This window comes from Blennius ocellaris (assembly GCF_963422515.1).
Source record: "Blennius ocellaris genome assembly, chromosome: 10".
In the NCBI taxonomy this organism is placed as follows: domain Eukaryota; kingdom Metazoa; phylum Chordata; class Actinopteri; order Blenniiformes; family Blenniidae; genus Blennius; species Blennius ocellaris.
In genome coordinates, this window is record NC_137659.1 from 13,002,196 (window position 1) to 13,022,298 (window position 20,103).

Below are 20,103 nucleotides of genomic sequence, written 5' to 3' on the forward strand. Positions count from 1 at the left end.
CGGGGGGTAGCTAATGATTCACCTTTGCATCACTTCCAATCTACGTCAAATTATTCATCAGTCAACCAAGAGGAGGAAACGCAGGAAGAAGAAGAAGGGAAAAAAAAAACAAACATCACAAGTCTGCCAAGTGTTTGTCTGCTTATGAAACAAAATAAGGGAGTGGCCAAAATGGGTAATCGTGAACTCAGTGAAGGCACAATCTGAAGAAAAAAACCCACCCCAAAAACACCATTATTATAACCTTGCTGTCATGTAACAGTTTTAATTCCTCTAAATTATTGCTATCCATCTATTGAAACAGGGCAGATGAAGGTTGTCGGTTTTATTTTCTCGTTTCGTAGGTGTGCCAAATACAGCTAGCGACCTGCATGTTTCATCGCTCCTACACACCCGACCATCAGGTGTGATGAAACCGTGAGAAAACTAAAAACGTGCAGGTTCCTGTGGCACTAGTTTGGGACAACGCAGCTTTAGAGGATTAAGCATGCACCCAATGACCACTTGTAAAATGTAATATGTATTAGTAATTAGTAATATGTAATAAAGATACTATATAATCGGACATGAGATCAAGAGAGAGAGAGATGCAGTATTCGTAGTTTTTAGCTGATATAAGTCTGTTTACACATTCCAATAACACAAGTGTATTGACCTCATGAGCAAAAAGAAGCAACAGGTAATGTAAAGATCTGAGTTAGATTAGATGGGACAGGTGCATCTCGGAGTATAGCTGAAAAGTTCATTGTTTTCTCAGTTAGTTCATCACTTATAACATAACCAAATGGATTCGAGCATTTTCAGTTTTTTTTATTGTAAAGACTGCTAAATTGAGAGAAAAAAAAAGAAGCAAAGAACTGCTCCTATGAAACATTGAGAGATTTGGAAATTGAGTATGTTTATTGTTATGACCTTTAAGCATGAAAATAAAGCAAAAATAGTAAAAATAAAAATTTTAATCCACTGAAATTGTATTTTTTATTTTTTACATACACCTGCAGTTCTGGCTGTATTATTGAGATTATATTGATGTGTAGAAAAAACACAGTCAAATCCTGAAGAAAATATCACAACCAGGTCAGATGTTCGTTTCAATTTAAAAGTGTGTCTACATTATTAAACAATGAGCATAAAAGCAAGTATGTGTTTCCCTGGAACTCATTTTATGAGTTAAGAGTGTATTGTCTGAGGAGTTTATTGTCACGTTAGCAAACGATTGCATTGCATGTGTAGGATAGGAGACTTTTACTGTAATGGCCCAACCCTGAAACCGACCTCTTTATTGTTTTCCTCTCACTTAAAACCCTTACTGGTTATATCTCTGCATAGTATACAACTGGGCCATAATCTCATCAACTATCAAAACAAAAGCCTTCAAATACGCATGCCTCATCTGGGCCTGTTTGACAGCTCTCTCACAATGCACCGAGGAGCTGTGCTGGCAAGGAGCAGCTTGAGGGATGGGCCACGGGGAGGTTTATGACTGTGCTGACGTCAATGACATAATTCAAATACTTAACCAGGCTGCACACTTCCAGCCCGCCAGATCCTCTCCGCTGGCTGCGCGCCTGGAAAACCTGAAATGGATTCCTGCTGTGGAGCAGAACCAGCTGCTGTGGCCATGAGAAAGCTGTCCAGATAGAATATGAGGGGTCAAAACGGCTCTGGTTACCGAGTGTGTGACCGTCTATATTACTTCATATATGACGAGCTCCGTTTGATTGTGAAGTACAATGGGAACCAAGTGCAATCCAACATTTCGATGCCAGTCTACATACAAATAAAATGATTTGAACCTAATCACTTCCTTAATTAGACTGGAATTATTGATACCGAGTGCCAAAAAACACATGTAACTTTGACTTTCACCAATTTCTTAACTCCCTTTAAAATCACAATACTTTATCAAGCTATAAAGTACAGTAAAACTCTTAATGCTACAAAGTGTCTCTATGATTTAAAATTACTCCATTGTCAGTATGAATATGAAGGCCACTGGTAAACGACAGAAACTCATTTCCTGCTCAATTCTCTCAAGGAAACCAGATATGTTGGATACGGCTGTCATTGCTCGTCTTTCGGGACACGTTTACAAATGCAGACAAAAGAAAGAAAAAAAATGAGTCGTGCTTATTGTGTGAGGCCCCACTCCCTCAGCTGTTTACGCACGAAGTCACATGTCTGAGAAGTTTCAAGGCGAAGCATGCATATGTCTGAATGTAGTTATCGACCATATTCAAATTCATTCTTCACAGCATGAATCAGAGCAGATTCCTGGAAAAAGGCCCACTCAGAAACTGACCTATGAATCCCAAGAAGTGAGAGAGAGCAGACTATGAAGCAAGGAAATGTATTAGCGTGTACAGTTTCATGATGGGGACTAATAGAATGCAAAGCACTACTCTATATAAAAAAAAAAAAAGAACCGAAATTAATTGACATTGCAAAGGAAAAACTTTGCAGCACAATGTATATACTATATGAAAATAATGTAACCCAATCAATACAATTTGAGCAGAAAAATTAAAGTTAATGAATACAACATAAAAAACACTCTGTGTATCAAGTTTAAGGATCAAAAAGAAACTACTATACATCAGAAAATGCAAAATGGTTAGTAAAAAAAGTATATACAAGTTGACTAAAGTGGCCTTCTTTTGCCCTCTTGCTCACTTTGGCCAGCCTAAACATTAATTTCTGAGAGCGCTGTGTAAGCATTAAGTTTCTGGAGGTCACTCAAAAGATAAGTATAAGGTTTGACGTCGCTCTCTTGCAGAAATGACTGACCAAGTACACGAGACAATTATCTGTGACAATGTTCAAGCTCATGTGAGTGATAACCGTTACTGATTAATCATCTCTCCTTGACGGTAAGACGTCAAAAAAAATCAAGCTTTTATTACCCCCCCCCCCCCCTCAAAAGTACTCTTCATTAGGACTAATATAAAGCAAAGCTTATAATCTGAAATAGTGAGCCCTTTGTTGGCTGCGCAACTCACGAGACTGCGTGTGGTGGGGATGATTTGGTTCATGAAGCATAAACTCCAAACTCATACGGGGAAAAGACTGCAATCCCCTCACGTTACCGGAGCAAGACGTTAAACAGTGTAAACACGCTACAGTGACGCACTTGCAGCTGAGCTGATTTTTTAGCAAAAACCCCCCCGCGGCCCTCATTGTCTGCATGAGGTGCCCTTTCACCCACTGACTGCGGTCACGTTCTTGCTCTTTCTGTCCGTTTGATCTGATTCCACTTGCTTCTGCATTAACTTTCGGACATTTCATTAAAATGTTCAAAAGCATCTTGACGTCTTTTCTCTAAGCTTCGCTCTGACTTTTTTTGGGTTTTTTTTTTTTTTGTAATCTCACTCCATCCAACATTCTCAACAACATCAACCTAGTAGTCACGCAGAGACAGACGCCGGCACTGCATCGTCTGCACGACGGGGGATTTCGCTTCACTGAAAACAGGGACGCAAAACAGGAAAAATCTGTTCTCCTTTTCCGGTCGGAGAGTTGACGAATAACAGACAGAGCGGATCAGGGGAGGATATGAGGGCATCTTGCGGCGCGATATTGTTAATTGTTGTATTCTTCTTCTGAGCAAACTCAACAATCCCCATTATATAGTGGCAGGTGTACTGTACGTTCCCTGTATGTACAGGGAAATCGCATGACGTGGATGTCCCGCGGTGGGACTGAGGTGAAACGCAGGATTTTCAGACAAATTCAGAGTTAATCCGATTTTTTTTTTTTTTTTTTTACTCTATCTCCCGGGTGCGTCACGACGGAGGCCGGAGAGACCGCTTGACTCGTCAGTGATTACTTGGAGAAGGTCAAGGTTTGTGAGAAGTGTGGAGGAGGAAGGACAATAAGAGGCGCACAGTTGTCTTGTATTTTTTCCTGCTGCGGGACACTCCTCACAGCCCATCTGTGCTGATAGGAAGTCGAGAGCACCCATGTGTAGGCCATGCTGACGTCAATTGGACTCGAAAAACCAGCCTAACAGGAACTAATATCCACAACTCCTCCTCTTCGACTTCCACTCCTTCAAACTTACTTCATCTGAATTTGAGGCATTAAAACCGTTCTGCGGCTTGTCCTTTATTCTTTATATAACACGTCAAAGTGGGAATTTTGGAGCTGGCGTCAAGTCACAGCCTTGCAGAATAATATCTCAAAAGCTCATGCCTTCGATTTGCATAAGAGGAAATTATTAACAAGTTGTTGTTTTGCTGGAGGCAATGCGAACTTCTCGGACTTCATTGGAAATTTTAAACAGAACTCTAAAAGATTACCAGTTCTACTTTTATAGGTTGCAGAATTTGATTTGACTTTTTGGCAAAGGCACACGCTGCAGCATTGTGAAAGTCTTCCTTTTTTGCAGCCAAATACACAACTATGTATTCAGACACCTTTCCTTCAGAAGAGCTTCTAATCATCTGGATCAGTTGAGCTTGACCAGGCAGGCCAACCTGCAGCTTTGGAGATATATGCTTGCATAATATGTAGATTCTACCACATAAACTTTTAGAAGAATGAAAAATCTAACTTGCTGGTCAATGTATCTCATCCTATAACAGGTGTCATTATAAAAAGTGTATCAAACTAATAGAAAATTATTCTTGTCAACTTTTACTGCATTTGACTCGCATTGTTGCATTTAAGATTTGAGATTTTTCAATAGATGCTGTCAATGACTTACTATAATATTCAAGCGGGATGGATTTTCTTTACTTGTTATGCATTGGAATTGTCCCCGATTGAAAGAACTTGTTGTTTTAGGATCAACGTGTTCTTCTTTTGAACCGTTTTTCTTTCCTTGACCTACCTTTTTAATGTATTTTTTCCCCCTCTGTAGCACTTTAAGATAGTTTAATGTAAAATGCATTATAAATAAAATACATCATTATTATTATTACAATTGTTCTTTTTTAGTATCACTACCAACAGTGCTCTGTATTCATTTCTTTGGTAAAAATATTTTTCATAAGCAGCCAACCTTGACCTTTTAGAGCTGACACAGTTTCTACCACGAATAAAGCATAATTACAGCGTTGTTGTATAAGAGTCACTGTGTCATTAAAAAAAAAAATGAATTAACTAATAAGGGTGTTATTGAACTCCATCAATCAGGTACTTAATCAGGCTCAACGCTAAAATCTGTATTATTTACAGCATCACAGAGAACTCACCTGACAGACACACTTTGGTGACACAGGGCTGATTTGCTGCAGGAGACCTCCTGTAAAAATCCACAGTGTGTTACAGTCGGGAACCATGGCAAACAACAAACCATCACAACATTTATCTATTGCATGGTGTGGATTTCTTTTCAAAGCAAACAGTATTGCTTACGCCACAAAAACTAAACAGATGCTGCGGCCAGTAGCTGAACTGATGTCAGGCTCATATTGACCCATCTCTCTGAGGTCACATTGACTCAGTGTCCACTGATGGAAAACGTGACGCAGCTGCAGCCACTGATCCAATTCAGGGATGGGAATGACACTTCATGCATTTAAAAAAAAAAAAAAAAGGGGATGAAATAGGTGCCCCCTCCACCAAAAAATTAGGGTGACCAATTTTAGGTTTTAAGTGCTTTTAATACTGTTAAAATACTTCTTTGATTCCCAGGGGAGGCTTCATATCAGATTGAGTCGCTTCATGAGTTTTAACGCCGTTTCTGATGGACTGGCGCCCCCATGCGAGCCACTGTGGAATCACTAACTTAAACAAAAGAAGTTTGGATCACTTTTTCCCCGAACAAAATCTAAAAACAAATATACTCATACCAGCAATTAAAGTGCAGGAGCAAATGCTGCTGCATTATGTGCGCAAATCAACAAAGTAATGAGAAACCAGGTGACTCACCTATTAGATACGCACTGCACATTTGTCAGGGTGGTGAAGTTGTTCCTCACAGTTCGAAGGCTCGCAAGGACCTGAGAGAAAAAGTCAGATATGCCAAAAGCAGCATTAACAACATTTTAGAAACCGATTTCCTTCTCATAAGACAGTTTAGACAAAATGTTTCTTTTGGTTACTTCATATATGACCCCCACTGTGGAGAAAGAAACATGAACTAAATAAATAAATAAATAAACAGCGTTGTTATATTTTACATTAAACGAGCAATCTTTGATAATAAAAAGTCAGCTGTTTCAACAGGGTGTTTTGACTAATTTGTACCACCAGAGGGCAGAAGAGTTAAACGCAGAGTGTTCCACTTTGTTTTTGGATCAATGTAGGACTTTCCATCTAAAAGCCCTTGGGGAGAAACGTGTTTTATTTAGTCATTAACGATCTGACTTTGATGTTCTTTAAAGTGCATCTATTGAATTTCATGCAGTTGTTACCTGAGCAAATGGAGTCACAATCAAGTCCTCCCCATGCCTGAAATGAGATTTCATGAAAGCAAAGACGGCGTTAAACACAATTCCAGCATCCCGCCGCTCAGTGACAGAGAGTTTATAGTAAACAACTCACAATTCTCCAACAATGGAAGAATTTCGAGACAAAGACTTCGGTGAGAGTTCGTAGTCGCTGTCGGATCGGTAAAGGAAGGATTCCCGACGCTGGCCGTGACCCGCCAGGTTGGGATGGAGAACCAGGCCTGAACCTGGGGACGCCTGTGGGTCTGAAGGACTGCAGCACAATGATGGACCATTCTCTACCTCAAAGCTGCAGAAAGGAAAATACAATCAAAATGCTTAAGAAAAAAAAAAGGAATATAGCTTAAAAAAAACCAGTATTACAATGATGTATTTGTCAAAAGTTTCAAAAGAAGTTAAATTCCAAGCAGTTGGAATATAAATCATGATTTGATGATAAGTTTACTGATTTCAAGGTGGTGAATCAATCATAGGTTTAATCTTCAATTGGTTTTCAAATAGTATTACATTAGTGCTCTAAACAAGCTCATGCGCAGTACTAGCATAAAAAATCTTATTCAGGAAAGAGAGTATTTCATAGATATAAAAATGATAGCTCACCCATTTACCCAAAACATAAACCCAAAGTATTGTGCTCATTAAATGAGTATGCTTTGCTGGTCAGTGAGAGACGGAGACGGATCTGTTTTACTCTAATCTGCTGCTCTGGCTTATGTTCCCTTTGGAAACGAGAAAAAAAAAAAAAACGTGCAGCCCATTTATCCAAGAAAAACTGATCAGCTCCCTGCTGTACGTCAGAGTTTCACTTATGACCAATGCATGTTCACATTTGTATGAAAGAAAATTCCTCGCAAATCAGAAATATAGTCAATATTTCACTTAATGCAACCAGTGCTCTTCGTGAACTTTTCCAACAAAGGGATGCCGAGAGCCAAAACAAATCCATGAGCTTCAACACAATTATGATATTTCATCTGATTTCTATCTGCAATGCTCCTCTGTCATTGTCTGATGCCACAATGGGCCTGAAACAGATGCACCGGCAGACATAATCCATTTGTCGCCGTGGAGTGGATGCAGAGGCAGAGGTCACGCTATTGTATAATAGAATGATAACAGATGGAGCAGAATTTAAAGGCCAAAGGCCAAAGTGCAGGAGCAGCAACAGATACAGAAAAAACAAAAACACACACAAAAAAATCCACACGGGCACATTAAAATCGTATTGTTTTTCCTCTCAGATACTTGTCTTGCAGTCATTCCACCCCCTTTCTGCAATCGCTGTAATTTCTGTTACATGTGGGATTAACTTTGTCCCACTAAGATACTCAGTCCCACACCTCAGCCAGAAAAGCTCGGATTAATATGAAATGTGCAAACTCATTACACACACACTCAGGAATCCTCAACGTCATCCATGCGGCGATTTGCGTCATTCAAATCCCAACTTCATTCAACATGAGTGGAATTCTTTACCAACAGCAATTTAATCTTTTAATCCGTCATAGGCAAACAGAAAAACCATATTAACGCCGTTTATCTACAACTGGGTAAACTGTAAATCTTGTAGCAAAGCCACGATGAAGCGAATGAACGACAAGTCCTTCCACCTCTGCAATACACAGGAAAGTTACAACAGCCCCAAGAGTGCAACTGTGCCATCTAACAATGACCAGTCCAGGAATGAAATAGGAAGAGTCAACATAGTGGCACAGTTTGCGACGCAAAAGCAAAATGCCGCACGTGAAAAAACTCAGAACGAAACGTCGCAATAGAAGACTGACGAAAAGTCACCTGGGAGCTGAGAGGTGGGCTCTGCTGACCACCTCCTCACTGAAGTCAAAGTGCCCCGCTCTGCACCGAGGGGACCGCCGCAACATCCTTCGTGCGTCCACCTCCTTCCTCCTCATCGAGCAAACAAAAACCACTGATTCTGTGGTTGCTCACTCGCATACACACACACACACACACACACACACAAGGAGCCAGACCCCCTTTCTGTCCAGTAACAGGCCACGTGCTGGAATAACGTCGGCTTGGCAGACGCCAACAGGCAGATCTGGGCTGGAGCACCGAGAACGGACTGGCAGTCACTCTGTTTATCTGACCGTCTGTCTTTTCCACCCCCCCCCCTCCATAGTAAAACACTGCAGATTAGTCTGCATGTCGACCGCCTCGCCCATCCTTCACCTTAATTAAATCACAGAGTTCATGGTGAGAGAGCGGCATTAAAATGGAAAATCCAGATTTTTGTTTAATGCACCGTACTTTATAATACGTTGACAAATAAACGATACATCAGGACGTTTCTCGTATCTGATTGCGTAGAGGTATGTAAAGGTCCTTTGACCTCGACTTTATTCAGGTCATACCTTATGATTGCCTTACAGATGATTTCAGACACTCTGACATTATCACATTTGAAAGTCTCTTTAGGTACTTTGAACAGCAGTTCAAAAGTTCTTTGTACTCGAATACTAGTTTAAAGGGCTTGCAAAATGCTGGGAGGTAAAGTGACAGTGAAGGAATTAAGTCCGAGTCTCCAGCTTATTAAACCTCACCTAAAATATTTATTTTGGGACAAAATATATACCATTATTAACACAACTCATTGTTAGTGTGATTCTTTGCCAGTGTTTATGTTCGCAGCAAAAGAGCCTGTTGGACACTAAAGCTCTCTTAAAACACTTACAGCCTGTTTGCCTGCATGTCTCCTGAAACATGAGGACAACCAGAACCTTCCATCTGGCTTGGATCAAAGGAGGAACGAAACAAGCTGCCCGTCGTAACAATGAGCGATGTTTTTACAAATATTCATAACAGAGTTAGAAACCCTGAAAAGACACAATTAATCACATTTGAGTTTAACTATAAAATGGAGAAGGGTTTCTGATTAGGAACATTTGAAGAGAGGAAATGCCCGATTTAATAATTAGCACGTGGTCCAGGGAAGGGTGAGCACAACATTTCCAGGTCACCACCGCAAAACTTATCAGACCCGCAGCTGTTGTCAATCTTTAAAAGAGCATTGCTAAGAAGCGCTGTGATAACGGCAGAGACGGCCTGAGAACTAATTGGCATTATCAGATATTAAATCACTATATCTCTTTGACAAAACACAACAACGCAGTGTGCCGGAGTAGATGAAATTGATGTTGTGTTGGATTAGTGTGGCAGCAAAGAACTCATGAACTCACTCAGAACAGCAGAAGGATTTTCTCCATTCAGCGGATTCAGACGTTTTGTGTTTAAATATCGATTGATCCGCGTTACAGTTTGTGTAGAAGTTGAACAAGACCTGCTTTTGAAAGGGACGGCACACCAAGGACACAGAGCAGCTGCCAATCTGACAAATCAAACCCACAGTGAAACACGGTGGTGGGAGCTCTTCATCCCGACCAAGGAGACGCACCATCATACAAGCAGTAAGACACAAAAACCTGAACATAGGTCAAAGTTTTGAAACACTTCTTGAAGGCAAAAGAGCTTTGGCTGCAACAGATTTCATGCACGCTACTTTTCTGAACATTTTCAGATCATGCAACGATAACGTGAGCAGGTAATAGGCTATGCAGTCACTAAAAAAAAAAAACAAAAAAAAAAACAACTCAAAATATTTCATAGTAAACAGAATTTTGTACTTATTTGAAGTTTTTTAGAAAAGTTATTGAACTGACATTATTACAGACTTCCAAATCCTCACTCTATAAATACCAAATCTACCAATCTAACCAAGCCACAGATTGAAAATGGAATTGGAGAGCGAGAAATCATGAACACTGATGTTGAGCAGGTATTTTTGCAGCCGTCGGCAAGTAAAAAAAAAAAAGAAAAAAGCCTGGCACTTTGCAAGGATCGAGTTGTACTTTTCAAGAACAGATATTCTTGATGAAATTTTGTGCAAAAAGTGTTTTATAATCTGAAGTTTTCAGCGCAAAAAATGTCATTCTGCGATATCGTCCTTGGCTCATGACTACTCAGGGGATTCCATCCATCACGGTGGTCTGACATGGAAGAGCCCCCCCGTTGTGCTCATCCCTTTGATGTCTTACTGCAAAGCAGATGAGATTGTGAGACATCAACTGTACAGAGCTAAACTGTCTAAAAGATAAACATGTTTGGGATGTATAAATAATTTCAACTTTACTTAAGTTATGATAATGAAGGGGATTGTCTCCGCACATTTGCGGAACTCCACATATCGTGTCTTTCAAGTGATTATTTCCCCCCCCCACAAGGCTGATAAATGTCTGTTCTGAGCTCTAACTCACCCGAGAGCAGGAACAGCATGACAACTTGAAACAAATACTTCTAAATAAGGGTCTGTCTGTGCTACTCGGTAAACCGCACACCTGCCTCATCCTTCAACAGGAGACAATAAATAAAGACTGTCGAAAATAAAGACTATTAAAATGTGCTATTTGAGTTTAATGTTCGCGTCAGCAAATGTCTTTGTCTCACATACACACACACACTAAATCCTGGCCATGTGTGGGCAAGAGTGCAGCATCTGTAACGGATATTTGCTCATCATTGCAACTGTGTGTAGAGAGTTTCTGGCCAAACCTGAAACCCAAGTGCTTTTATTTTTAAGCTCGGTTTCAATAGCGCGCTCGCTTTACAACCACTTTATCGACATTTGAGAATGACAGCCTTTCCTTGTTCCGTGTAAAAGAAAGGATAACACACTGATGGCACTCCTTCTTTTTCTGAAATTGAATTCACTGAAATATTTCACCCAAACTTCAGGAAATATGGATTGAGCTCATTAATTATTTGACTGGCAGATATCATCCATTCAATATTTAAAATGCAATAAAATCATCAACAACTCATCTCTGAAGGCTGGAAAACAGCGGGAAAACGAATGGAGCAAAAGAACAAAGGTCTTCCAGCTCCTGACCCTTTTTCCAGATTAATGCCACCCATGCTTTAAAAAATAAGTCAAACAGTCTAATTTTGAAGATGAAAGCAACCGAAGCAAGAATCTGACCCATCTATGAAGAAAGAAAAAGATAATTATGTGGAGTAAATTGAGGGGAATTGTCATGATTCAAAGCAAAAAAGGAATGAGGGAACAATTGTCATCTAATCATGTAAAGTGGAGAGAAATGAAAAAACACTCTACAATTCATCCACAAAAAGGGAAAAGCAGCATGCCGCACCATGTTTCAGAAGAAAAAAAAAAAAAGTGTTTTTATTTATACGACTGCCAAATTATTTTGTACAATCTGAGTGTTTTTCTCAAGAGGACACAAGGTTATATTTTTTTCGTAAACATGTTGCTGAAAACAATTTCAAGCTAAACTAAAAGGAAAAAAAAAAAAAAAAAAAGTAATAAATAGCAACTTTGCTGCTAATTTGCAAATCTAATGTTAGAAGCAGATGAGGAAAAAACATACCAGCCTCTCACTGCGACTGGATGCCTGAACTGTTTAAAAATACTGCCTCTATCAAATCAAAGTTAAGAAAACAAAAAACATAGCTCTGAAAAATGAGTCAAAAACACGGACATTAAAATAGAATGAAATGAAGAAAAAAAAACTGCAGAACTTCCACATGTCGGCTCTATCTGAGCCTCACCTGTCGGGATCGGCCTGCGTGATGTCGATGCGCGGCAGAGAGGCGATGGGAAGGCTGGTGGGTCTGGTATGGGCCACTGGATCTTCTTCGGGTGTCAGCGGTCTGCCCCGGTCCCTCTCTTTTTCGGCCTGTCGCCATGACAACGGAGGCAGCTGCAGGTTGCCAGAAAAGCGCCTGTGGACTTTGCACAGCTCCACTCCGAGGGTGCTGCCCATGGAAAACTGTCCCGGGTGAGGCTCCTTCGTCTCCTGTCGGACAAGATGGGATTGATTATTGCTTCTTTATATAAATATATCAATATTTACCAACGACAATCACTTTTGAGAAATATGGCTAAAAGCTCATATCATGATATCAACATGCTTTAGAAACTTCAGGACATGAAACGTCGTTCTGTGTATGATGTTGACAGTCTAATCCATTGTTCCCTTTAAAAAGGCGCTGATCTGACAAGTATGTGCAACTTGTACTGCAGACTTGACTATTTTGACTTGACTTGCTGTTTTCGCTACAGATGCTGCATCCACAGGTCAAACACTCAAAGTCAAATCTTAACCAGGTGAAAAAAATGTGTACTGTAATGAAAAATAGAAACAGAAAACAAATATACTAAAATGAAAGTGAATAAATACGGACTAAAAAATATTTTGGTAAAACAAGAGGAGATTTCATTGAAGAGACCACATTAGCACAAAAACACGACTGCTCCGGTGCTAATAGGTGTCAAGTGTTTCATCGCCATCTAAACAATTTGCTTTCCCCGTGTGCATCCTTAATCCAATATATACACAGCAACAACTTTGCATGATTTTACTGAGTCTATGTGGGTTTATTCTGAGCATTTAGATTTCCTTTATCAGTGAAAGCATTGAACGTGTACCACACAGAGGGCATCCAGGCTTTCGCTCCTCCATGTCGCTGATTCGGTGAAAACAGATGTCAAACATGAATAAACTATTTTTAAGGCGAAAAAAAACAAACTTCTGTAGGCCCTCAACACTTTTATAAAGCTGTGGTGCATATGAATAGTGCAATTAATGTGTCTGAAGGTTTCTAGTGAGGAGCCCCAAGTGATTCATTGAAAACAACAAGGAAGCACTTCAGAAACAGAAGTGCGCTGTGGAGTTTTGTCTGCATACGCCACCTTCAATTTGTGTTCCCTGCATAGAGAGAGACAAACAAATCTGGCCGGAGAGCTTTGAATGAGAAGAGTAGATATGGATAATGATGACGGGCAGATTGAGGAATGTCTTTTTTAAAGTGGGTGTCACTTGTGTTCAGTTAATTGGTGATGGATGCATAAGTAAGTGATTGTCTCTCCAGGTTAGCTTTAGAATGGGCAGGGGGGGGACACTCTGAACAGGCCACCTATCACCTGTTGTCACGTCATGGCACTTATTATAGAAGTTAAAATGATCTCGTCCTCATGCGACACACCCAGGGAGCTGGAGCCGAATCCCTCAATGGGCTGCCAACACTGTCGTCTGCATACATGCATACATTTTTATCTACTGCCTCGGGAAGAGTGCCTATCAAGTCCAAATTGATTGTTCAATGGGTATAAATGACTGATTAAAACCAAACTGCATGTGACTGAAGGAGTGGAGATGGACTGTTGTCACTGTGTGATGACTGGAAAGAGAGAAAAGACGATGCATGGATGGACCGTCTCATCCCGTCTCCTTCATGTCGAAGTGACAGATAATATAGATTCACTTTCCAGATTAGAGCCGCGCGATTGAGACAGAGAAACACTTTTGATAAAAAAAAAAAAAGTGAATTAACCCCAGAGATGGTTAGAGAAACCACTGACAGAAAAAGGAGTCTGTTGTATTTTCTGACCGTCGGTGAACACAAGTCTGCTGACTCCCAAGCTCTCTCCAGGAAATTCAATTTGTCTGATTTATTGTGCCTGCCTTTTCCAGACACATTCTCTCCGTCCCCGGGAAAGAGGTGAGAATGAAATCTGGCACAACACAACTCCGTTTCAATGACTGCTCGGGGGTCTTTTCGACCTACGTGCACAATCACTCCTGTCAAACCAATGTTATAATGAGAGATCCAAGTACCCTCTTGTCGCCGTGTCAGTGTTGCCGTTTCGCTGCTAAATTATTTATCAATTGTTCCATCGACTGCATCTGACATCACAGCATGTCATTTTATGTCTTCATTGATTTCTTGTCCGTGATCCAAATGACATCTGAAGGAGGAAGCGCTGCCCATTCACTCACAGTGAGTGTGTGTGTGTACAAGCCGAGGGTGAAATAAGGACATTGATAATTGTGGAAATCCAAATAATGTTACATTTAAAAACTTTTTTAACTTCATGTATCCACATGTGGTCATTAATAGGACGAAAGTTGGATGGAAAAAATAAATAAATAAATAAATGATTTCAAATGTGGCTGCAGAGTTAAACAGATGTGGACCAAGTGTTTTCTTGGTAGCAATGACGCAGTTTTATTGGCTGCACAGCCTAAATAACTCTCAACTTCTCTGGGATACATCCAAAAAGCCAAAAAGGTGATTATAGAATTAGGTGGCTCAAAGAGAAGCGAAATCTGTAACACAATGTAGTGACTAAATTATTGAATCTTGCAGCCAAAAAGGAAAAAAATAATATCAGTTTTAATTATTCAGTTGTTGTACATTCTCAGTCAAGGGTGATTCAGCACTTCAGATATCTGGACTCTATTCGTTTTCGGCTCAAACAAAAGCTTTTCTGTGGCAGACGTTACAGTTTTGGATGTCCATATTAAACAATGCCAAAGTGTCAAATGATAAAACGCTAACTAGATGTTGCTCTGCAGACACTCTTCATCAGACATAAGGCTGTTTGATGAGTCTTGCTTTCTTGTGAGTTAAATGTTGTCTGGCACCTGCTTCCCTGTGCATTCTTGGATTTTCTCCAGGTACTCCGGTTTCTTACGGAATAAATAAATATTTTAGGGAAACCTCAAGATTTATTTTTGCCCATAGAAACCGAAGTCAGGGTGTGTGATCACCTGTCGTTGTGTCTCGTCAGCTGAGATCGGCTTCAGCGCCCAGTGAAAATAAGTTAACTAAAGCGGTATAGATGATGAGTGGAAGTTGAAGGAATTAATGCTAAAACATCAGCAGATTGCATGGATAGAACAAAGTACAGTCCTGTTAGCTCAGCTTGAACAGTGTAAAAAAAAAAATTAATAAATAAAATAAAAACATGACTGGAGCTTTGCGATATTAGATTTCCAAATCACTGAGCTTACCTGTTGACTTGTCATATAATCCATTTGTTACAACAGTATTGGGGACAACGTGTTGAAAGTAACATCACAAGAAATAAGTAATGTCTCGCAGTCCATAGACCTCCACAATTCAAGGTTTTCTGACTCGTGCAGAATGCTGGAAAGCAAGAGTGAGTTTGGATGAGTGGACATCAATTTATGAATAATTTTTCTGAAATGGCTCTGGGCAAAGAAAAAGGGGATATGAGGTTATACCCAGGAAACCAGAAGGATAAATTGGCTTTTTTTTTTTTTTCTTTTCTCAAAACTGTGAAATGTGAGTAATTACTATATTGGAGCTCTCAGGGAAATACAGGCAAAAAAAACCCCAAAACAAAACATAAACTTAGAAAATAGGTTCCCTTTAACACAGAAGTGTATCGTTTCATCAGGTTTCCTGTGGAAGTGTCTTTGATACTTTTTACTTTTTCCTATTTATTGAACAATGTTGCCAAATGTTGTTTGTTCACACTCGAACTTGACGAAAACATAGTCATCCAACAGACAGGGAACAGATTATTATATAAATGTTGACTACAAGCTGCATCAGAGTTTGGCACCGAGGCGTGCTGTGCAGGAGTCAGAATTGATCACACTCGACTACCTCCTACCGCGGGGCCAGACTCCGGACCTACGGGTGGTTTTTGCCAATCGAGTTGGAAGTGTTGTGCGAGTCTACCGATTTAACACCATTCATTCACCCATGTCATGTTTCCATGAAGATATTTCTGATTATTTGACTAGTTGACAGGCACAACTGATGGAAAATTAACTGAAATATCTGGAAAATTATGATTAAGACCTGATTTTTGGTGCTCGATATTATGACTTTTACCATGAACGATCATTAGGATATAACAGAGGCTCGGCAGTAGGACATGTTGGAGGTGTTAGTGGATGATGGGAGCCAGTAGAAGCAGACAAACTTTTAACAGCGAGCATTAAACTTGGCCTCTGAGCTCCAGTTGGACAATGTCACAGTAAATGATCTGGCGAGCCGGCCCAGTCATAAACACCAGTGGCATGAAGGAGAAACAGATGGGCCTCTCCGTCAGATCCCCATCCTTCTCTGATCCTTAATTCCGTGCAACTAATATCCTAAAGACTCCCTGTGTGAAATGTGGGTTGTTGTTTCTTTAAACACCCTTCGCACAATTCCAATATCATTCAACCGTTTGTACCTTTGTAATGCACACACGGGCATGTGGATACACAAACATACACACACTGTCCTTAACCATCAAGTCACACACACACACACACACACACACACACACACACACACACACACACACACACACACACACACACACACACACACACACACACGCACACGCACACGCACACGCACACGCACACGCACACGCACACGCACACGCCATCTCCCTGGCAGGCAGTGTGTGTGTGTCCTGCCGATCTGTTGTGTACAGTACAGTCATCTGTTAATGAGTCACTGACCACCGCAAAGACATACTGCACCTCACTGCCAGTGCGTGTTCCCGCTTAGAGCTCACTGTAAATTTATTTTGGAAGGAACACAGAGCAAGCAACCAAGAAAAATTCACAGTCAGTGTGAAAAACGATTTTTGACGATACACTTTACGAAACAAAAGGTAAGATAAGGACATTCAGATTGAATTCATGTCTGACAGTGTAATGAATGCGGCGATCGATTCATGGCGGAACAGATGGACGGTTGGAAAAATCGGCACTTACATCACCCGGCGTAACCCCGTGTGCACTCCGGCTCTTCTTCATTTTTGAGGGATGCTCAGCCAGACTCTTGTGTTTCTCCGTGTGTCAGATCCTCGATCTGAAAGCGCGGCTCTGTCCAGCTTCTCCTTCTCACAGTTCGCCTGCACATGGAAAGGAGGGGGGGAGATGATGTTAAAATAACCAGTTTGAAAAGTTACTCGTCCTCCCTCACACTGATCCTGTCTCTTGTGAGACTGTATTGTTGTTTTGACTGTGTACATGGAGTGAATTATACAACTTTGGAAGAAAAGGCATCCAGCACAGCCAGTTTTTTTTTTTTTTTTGGTCAGTGTTTTTAGGTTTGAGCAAGTGCAGTGTTTATATGCAGTATAAGACCGAGTAATACTTCTAACATTCTTTCAAATACAAATACTTTCTTAAAAAAAATTGAGTAAGCCATTCTGGCTGGTGGCACAACAGATTGAATCTTGACAATGAGTGTGTGGGATCTAGGTTTGATTCCCGGTTGTTTGCTGTAAAGAGAGCAGGAGAATAGATCTACACTCAGTCAGTCCATCCAGTCATCTAGAAAGTCTCACTCGGGTCAATCTAAACTGACAATCGGCAAAGGCCAGACTCTCAGTGAGATCACCAACCACTACACCATACAAGATATGGTCACTCAAGAAACCATTATATCATCAACTGTATTAAACAATCTCTAAAGAAATTCAAGAATCCAGCATAAAAGGTGAGGACCATATCCCTGACCCGACTGGCTTTTGAAGAACACTTTTTTCTAACACAATTTGATAAGGCCACCATATCTCAGGATCTACATGAAAAAAAACCTAATTTACACACTTTACATGGACTCAATGTATATAAAATATAAGGCAAATTCACGATGATCAGGAGAAAAACTAAGTAACTAAATTAAATGAGCCTGAAACATTTTCAGTTCCAGCAAGTATTCATAAAAGAAAGTGAATCAGTCTATGACAGTGCTTCTCAAATGGTGGGGCGCGCCCCCCTGGGGGGGCGTGGTGGGGTGTCAGGGGGGGCGCGAGGCGGGCGCGACTTTCAGTATTAGTGTCTTTATTCATGCTTGAACAATAAAAAAAGGGCCTCCAGCCACTAGGTGGCAGCAGTGCTCAAACTAATCAACAGGCTGCCTGTTCAACCAGTAGAGTAGAAGAAGTACTACACATGAACACCTGTGTACAGAGCTGGCGGAGGAGGAGGAGGTGGAGAAGTTTCTGACAGGAGTAAAAAGAAAAAAGGATGAGGCGTCAGAGGAAAAGAAAACAGGTGAGAGTAAACATAAACCTAGTAAGAGCAGGAGATATGACGATGCCTACATAGCCCTTAGGTTTACCGTGAACACGTCGGAAACGAGGAAACACCCGTTTGTGTTTTATGCCTAAAAACTCTGGCAGCGGAGCATGAAACCAAATAAATGAAGACGGCACCTGGAGACCATACACCCGTTATGTCAGTAAGCCACTGGAGTTTTTTTCATCGTAAACTCCATGAGTATCGCCAACAAGCCGGTCATTTTGTCAGCGCGGCATCAGTAAACAAAAAAGCACTGTTAGCCTCTTACAAAGTTGCCCACCACATCGCAAGGTGCAAAAAACCCTCACACCATAGCAGATTTATTTTGATAATCAGGCGATTGTATGCAGAATGCTGGTGCCAGCAACTCATACAGTGGTTTATACAGATAAATAAATACATATTATCAAGTTCTCAATGGTAGTACAATTCGGGGGGGGGGGGCCTGAAAAAAATTCTGTCCTCTAGGGGGGGCGTGACAGAAAATAATTGAGAACCACTGGTCTATGAACTTGGTCAAAATAAAATATTTCAACATTTGATTGCCATCACATTTGTACAGCCGTCTACGCTCTGCAGAAAACGAAGCCGATTGAGCCCAAACATTTGGATTAACACTGACAGTCCGAGACAGCCATCAGATGGAATATTGACTTGGTGCAGTCATCTCCCACAATATAACTTGTGATCGTTCAACTGATACTGTTATTAAAACTCCGCTCAGCACGTCAAAATATACATTTCCTGGTGAATTGGTGTGTGAACGCACCTGTCAAACTAATGATACTCTGAGGAAGAAACGTGATCCAGTTCAAAGAGTGTAGATCTGAAAGATTTCCATTTCAGCTCCATCTGTCAGCCTGACTGCCACGCCATGAATTATAGAATGACCACAGCAGGAGGGGGAAAAAAAAAGTCACCATGAGTTAGACATGAGCGACTAATCTATGTGACAGACACGAATCAATACTTTCCATGTCACTACTGCTTTCCTCTCACTGTGCCTCCCGTTTGACAAGCACTGTGCCCTTGCACTAAAAGTCGGTGTCGGTGTGATGCGGAGGGCGTGTGCCGCTGCCGCTCTCCAGCTGCTGCCAAGTCAAGTGGCAAGAAAAGAAAAATCACAGCTGCTAACAACCTACCTCTGCCTGCAGCATACAAAAACAAACATCTATATGTGCCGTGTGAAAGAGGCTCCGAGCCGTCTTCCGTTTCTCTGAACAACAATGACACAAAAGGTGAAGCCCATATGGATAAGCAGCGTTTGGCGCATCTGTGAGATAACTCTTAATGCCCAGCTGCTGGTTCAAATATCAGTACTTGGAAGAAGTTCTGAATAATGTATGAGGAAGGACTTCTGTGTCCGATATAGGTTTCTAAAGAACACCGCTAGTTTCAGGGAAGAATCATAAAAGAAAAATCCAGTTGGTGATTAGTTGATGCTACATTTCTGTGAAAGCGTCAGACTATCAGCAAAAGTAATGAAAGAAAAAGTGCAGGAGGTCACAGTGCTTGTATGCCATGAGACATTTAAGAGTGTGCATGCGGCTCAACAGGATCCATAAAGTGTCCCTGTGTTGCTGTTCGTCTGTTTGAGGCCGACTCCCATACAAACAAACCACGTGGAAGAAGCCCATAACATTTTATAATTTGTGTCTGTGCTGTTGAAGAGTGTTACGTTTACACGAGTGTGACCTGTAAGTGGGAAAGCACAACTCCATCGATCCATCGTCGATAATGTTTCATCTAACTTTGGGTTGTGGGCTACTGGAGCCAATCCTGGCAGACTCTGAGCAAAGGAAGGAGCTGGAGCCGTCAGCAGTCAT

At 40.9% G+C, this 20,103-nt stretch overlaps 1 protein-coding gene across 1 annotated transcript in view; it reads right to left on the reverse strand.

The window, feature by feature from the left end:
• LOC308135377 (3',5'-cyclic-AMP phosphodiesterase 4B-like) overlaps positions 1 to 17,002 on the reverse strand; it is a gene marked incomplete at its 5' end in the record, with an annotated part of 33,358 nt that extends 16,356 nt beyond the window's left edge. The window contains 6 exons of the mRNA XM_080503331.1: positions 5,196 to 5,245; positions 5,875 to 5,945; positions 6,360 to 6,396; positions 6,490 to 6,684; positions 11,979 to 12,226; positions 16,961 to 17,002. Coding sequence (XP_080359457.1) covers positions 5,196 to 5,245; positions 5,875 to 5,945; positions 6,360 to 6,396; positions 6,490 to 6,684; positions 11,979 to 12,226; positions 16,961 to 17,002 — 643 coding nt within the window. The remainder of the gene's footprint in view (positions 1 to 5,195; positions 5,246 to 5,874; positions 5,946 to 6,359; positions 6,397 to 6,489; positions 6,685 to 11,978; positions 12,227 to 16,960) is intronic.
• Positions 17,003 to 20,103: the final 3,101 nt, after the last annotated feature.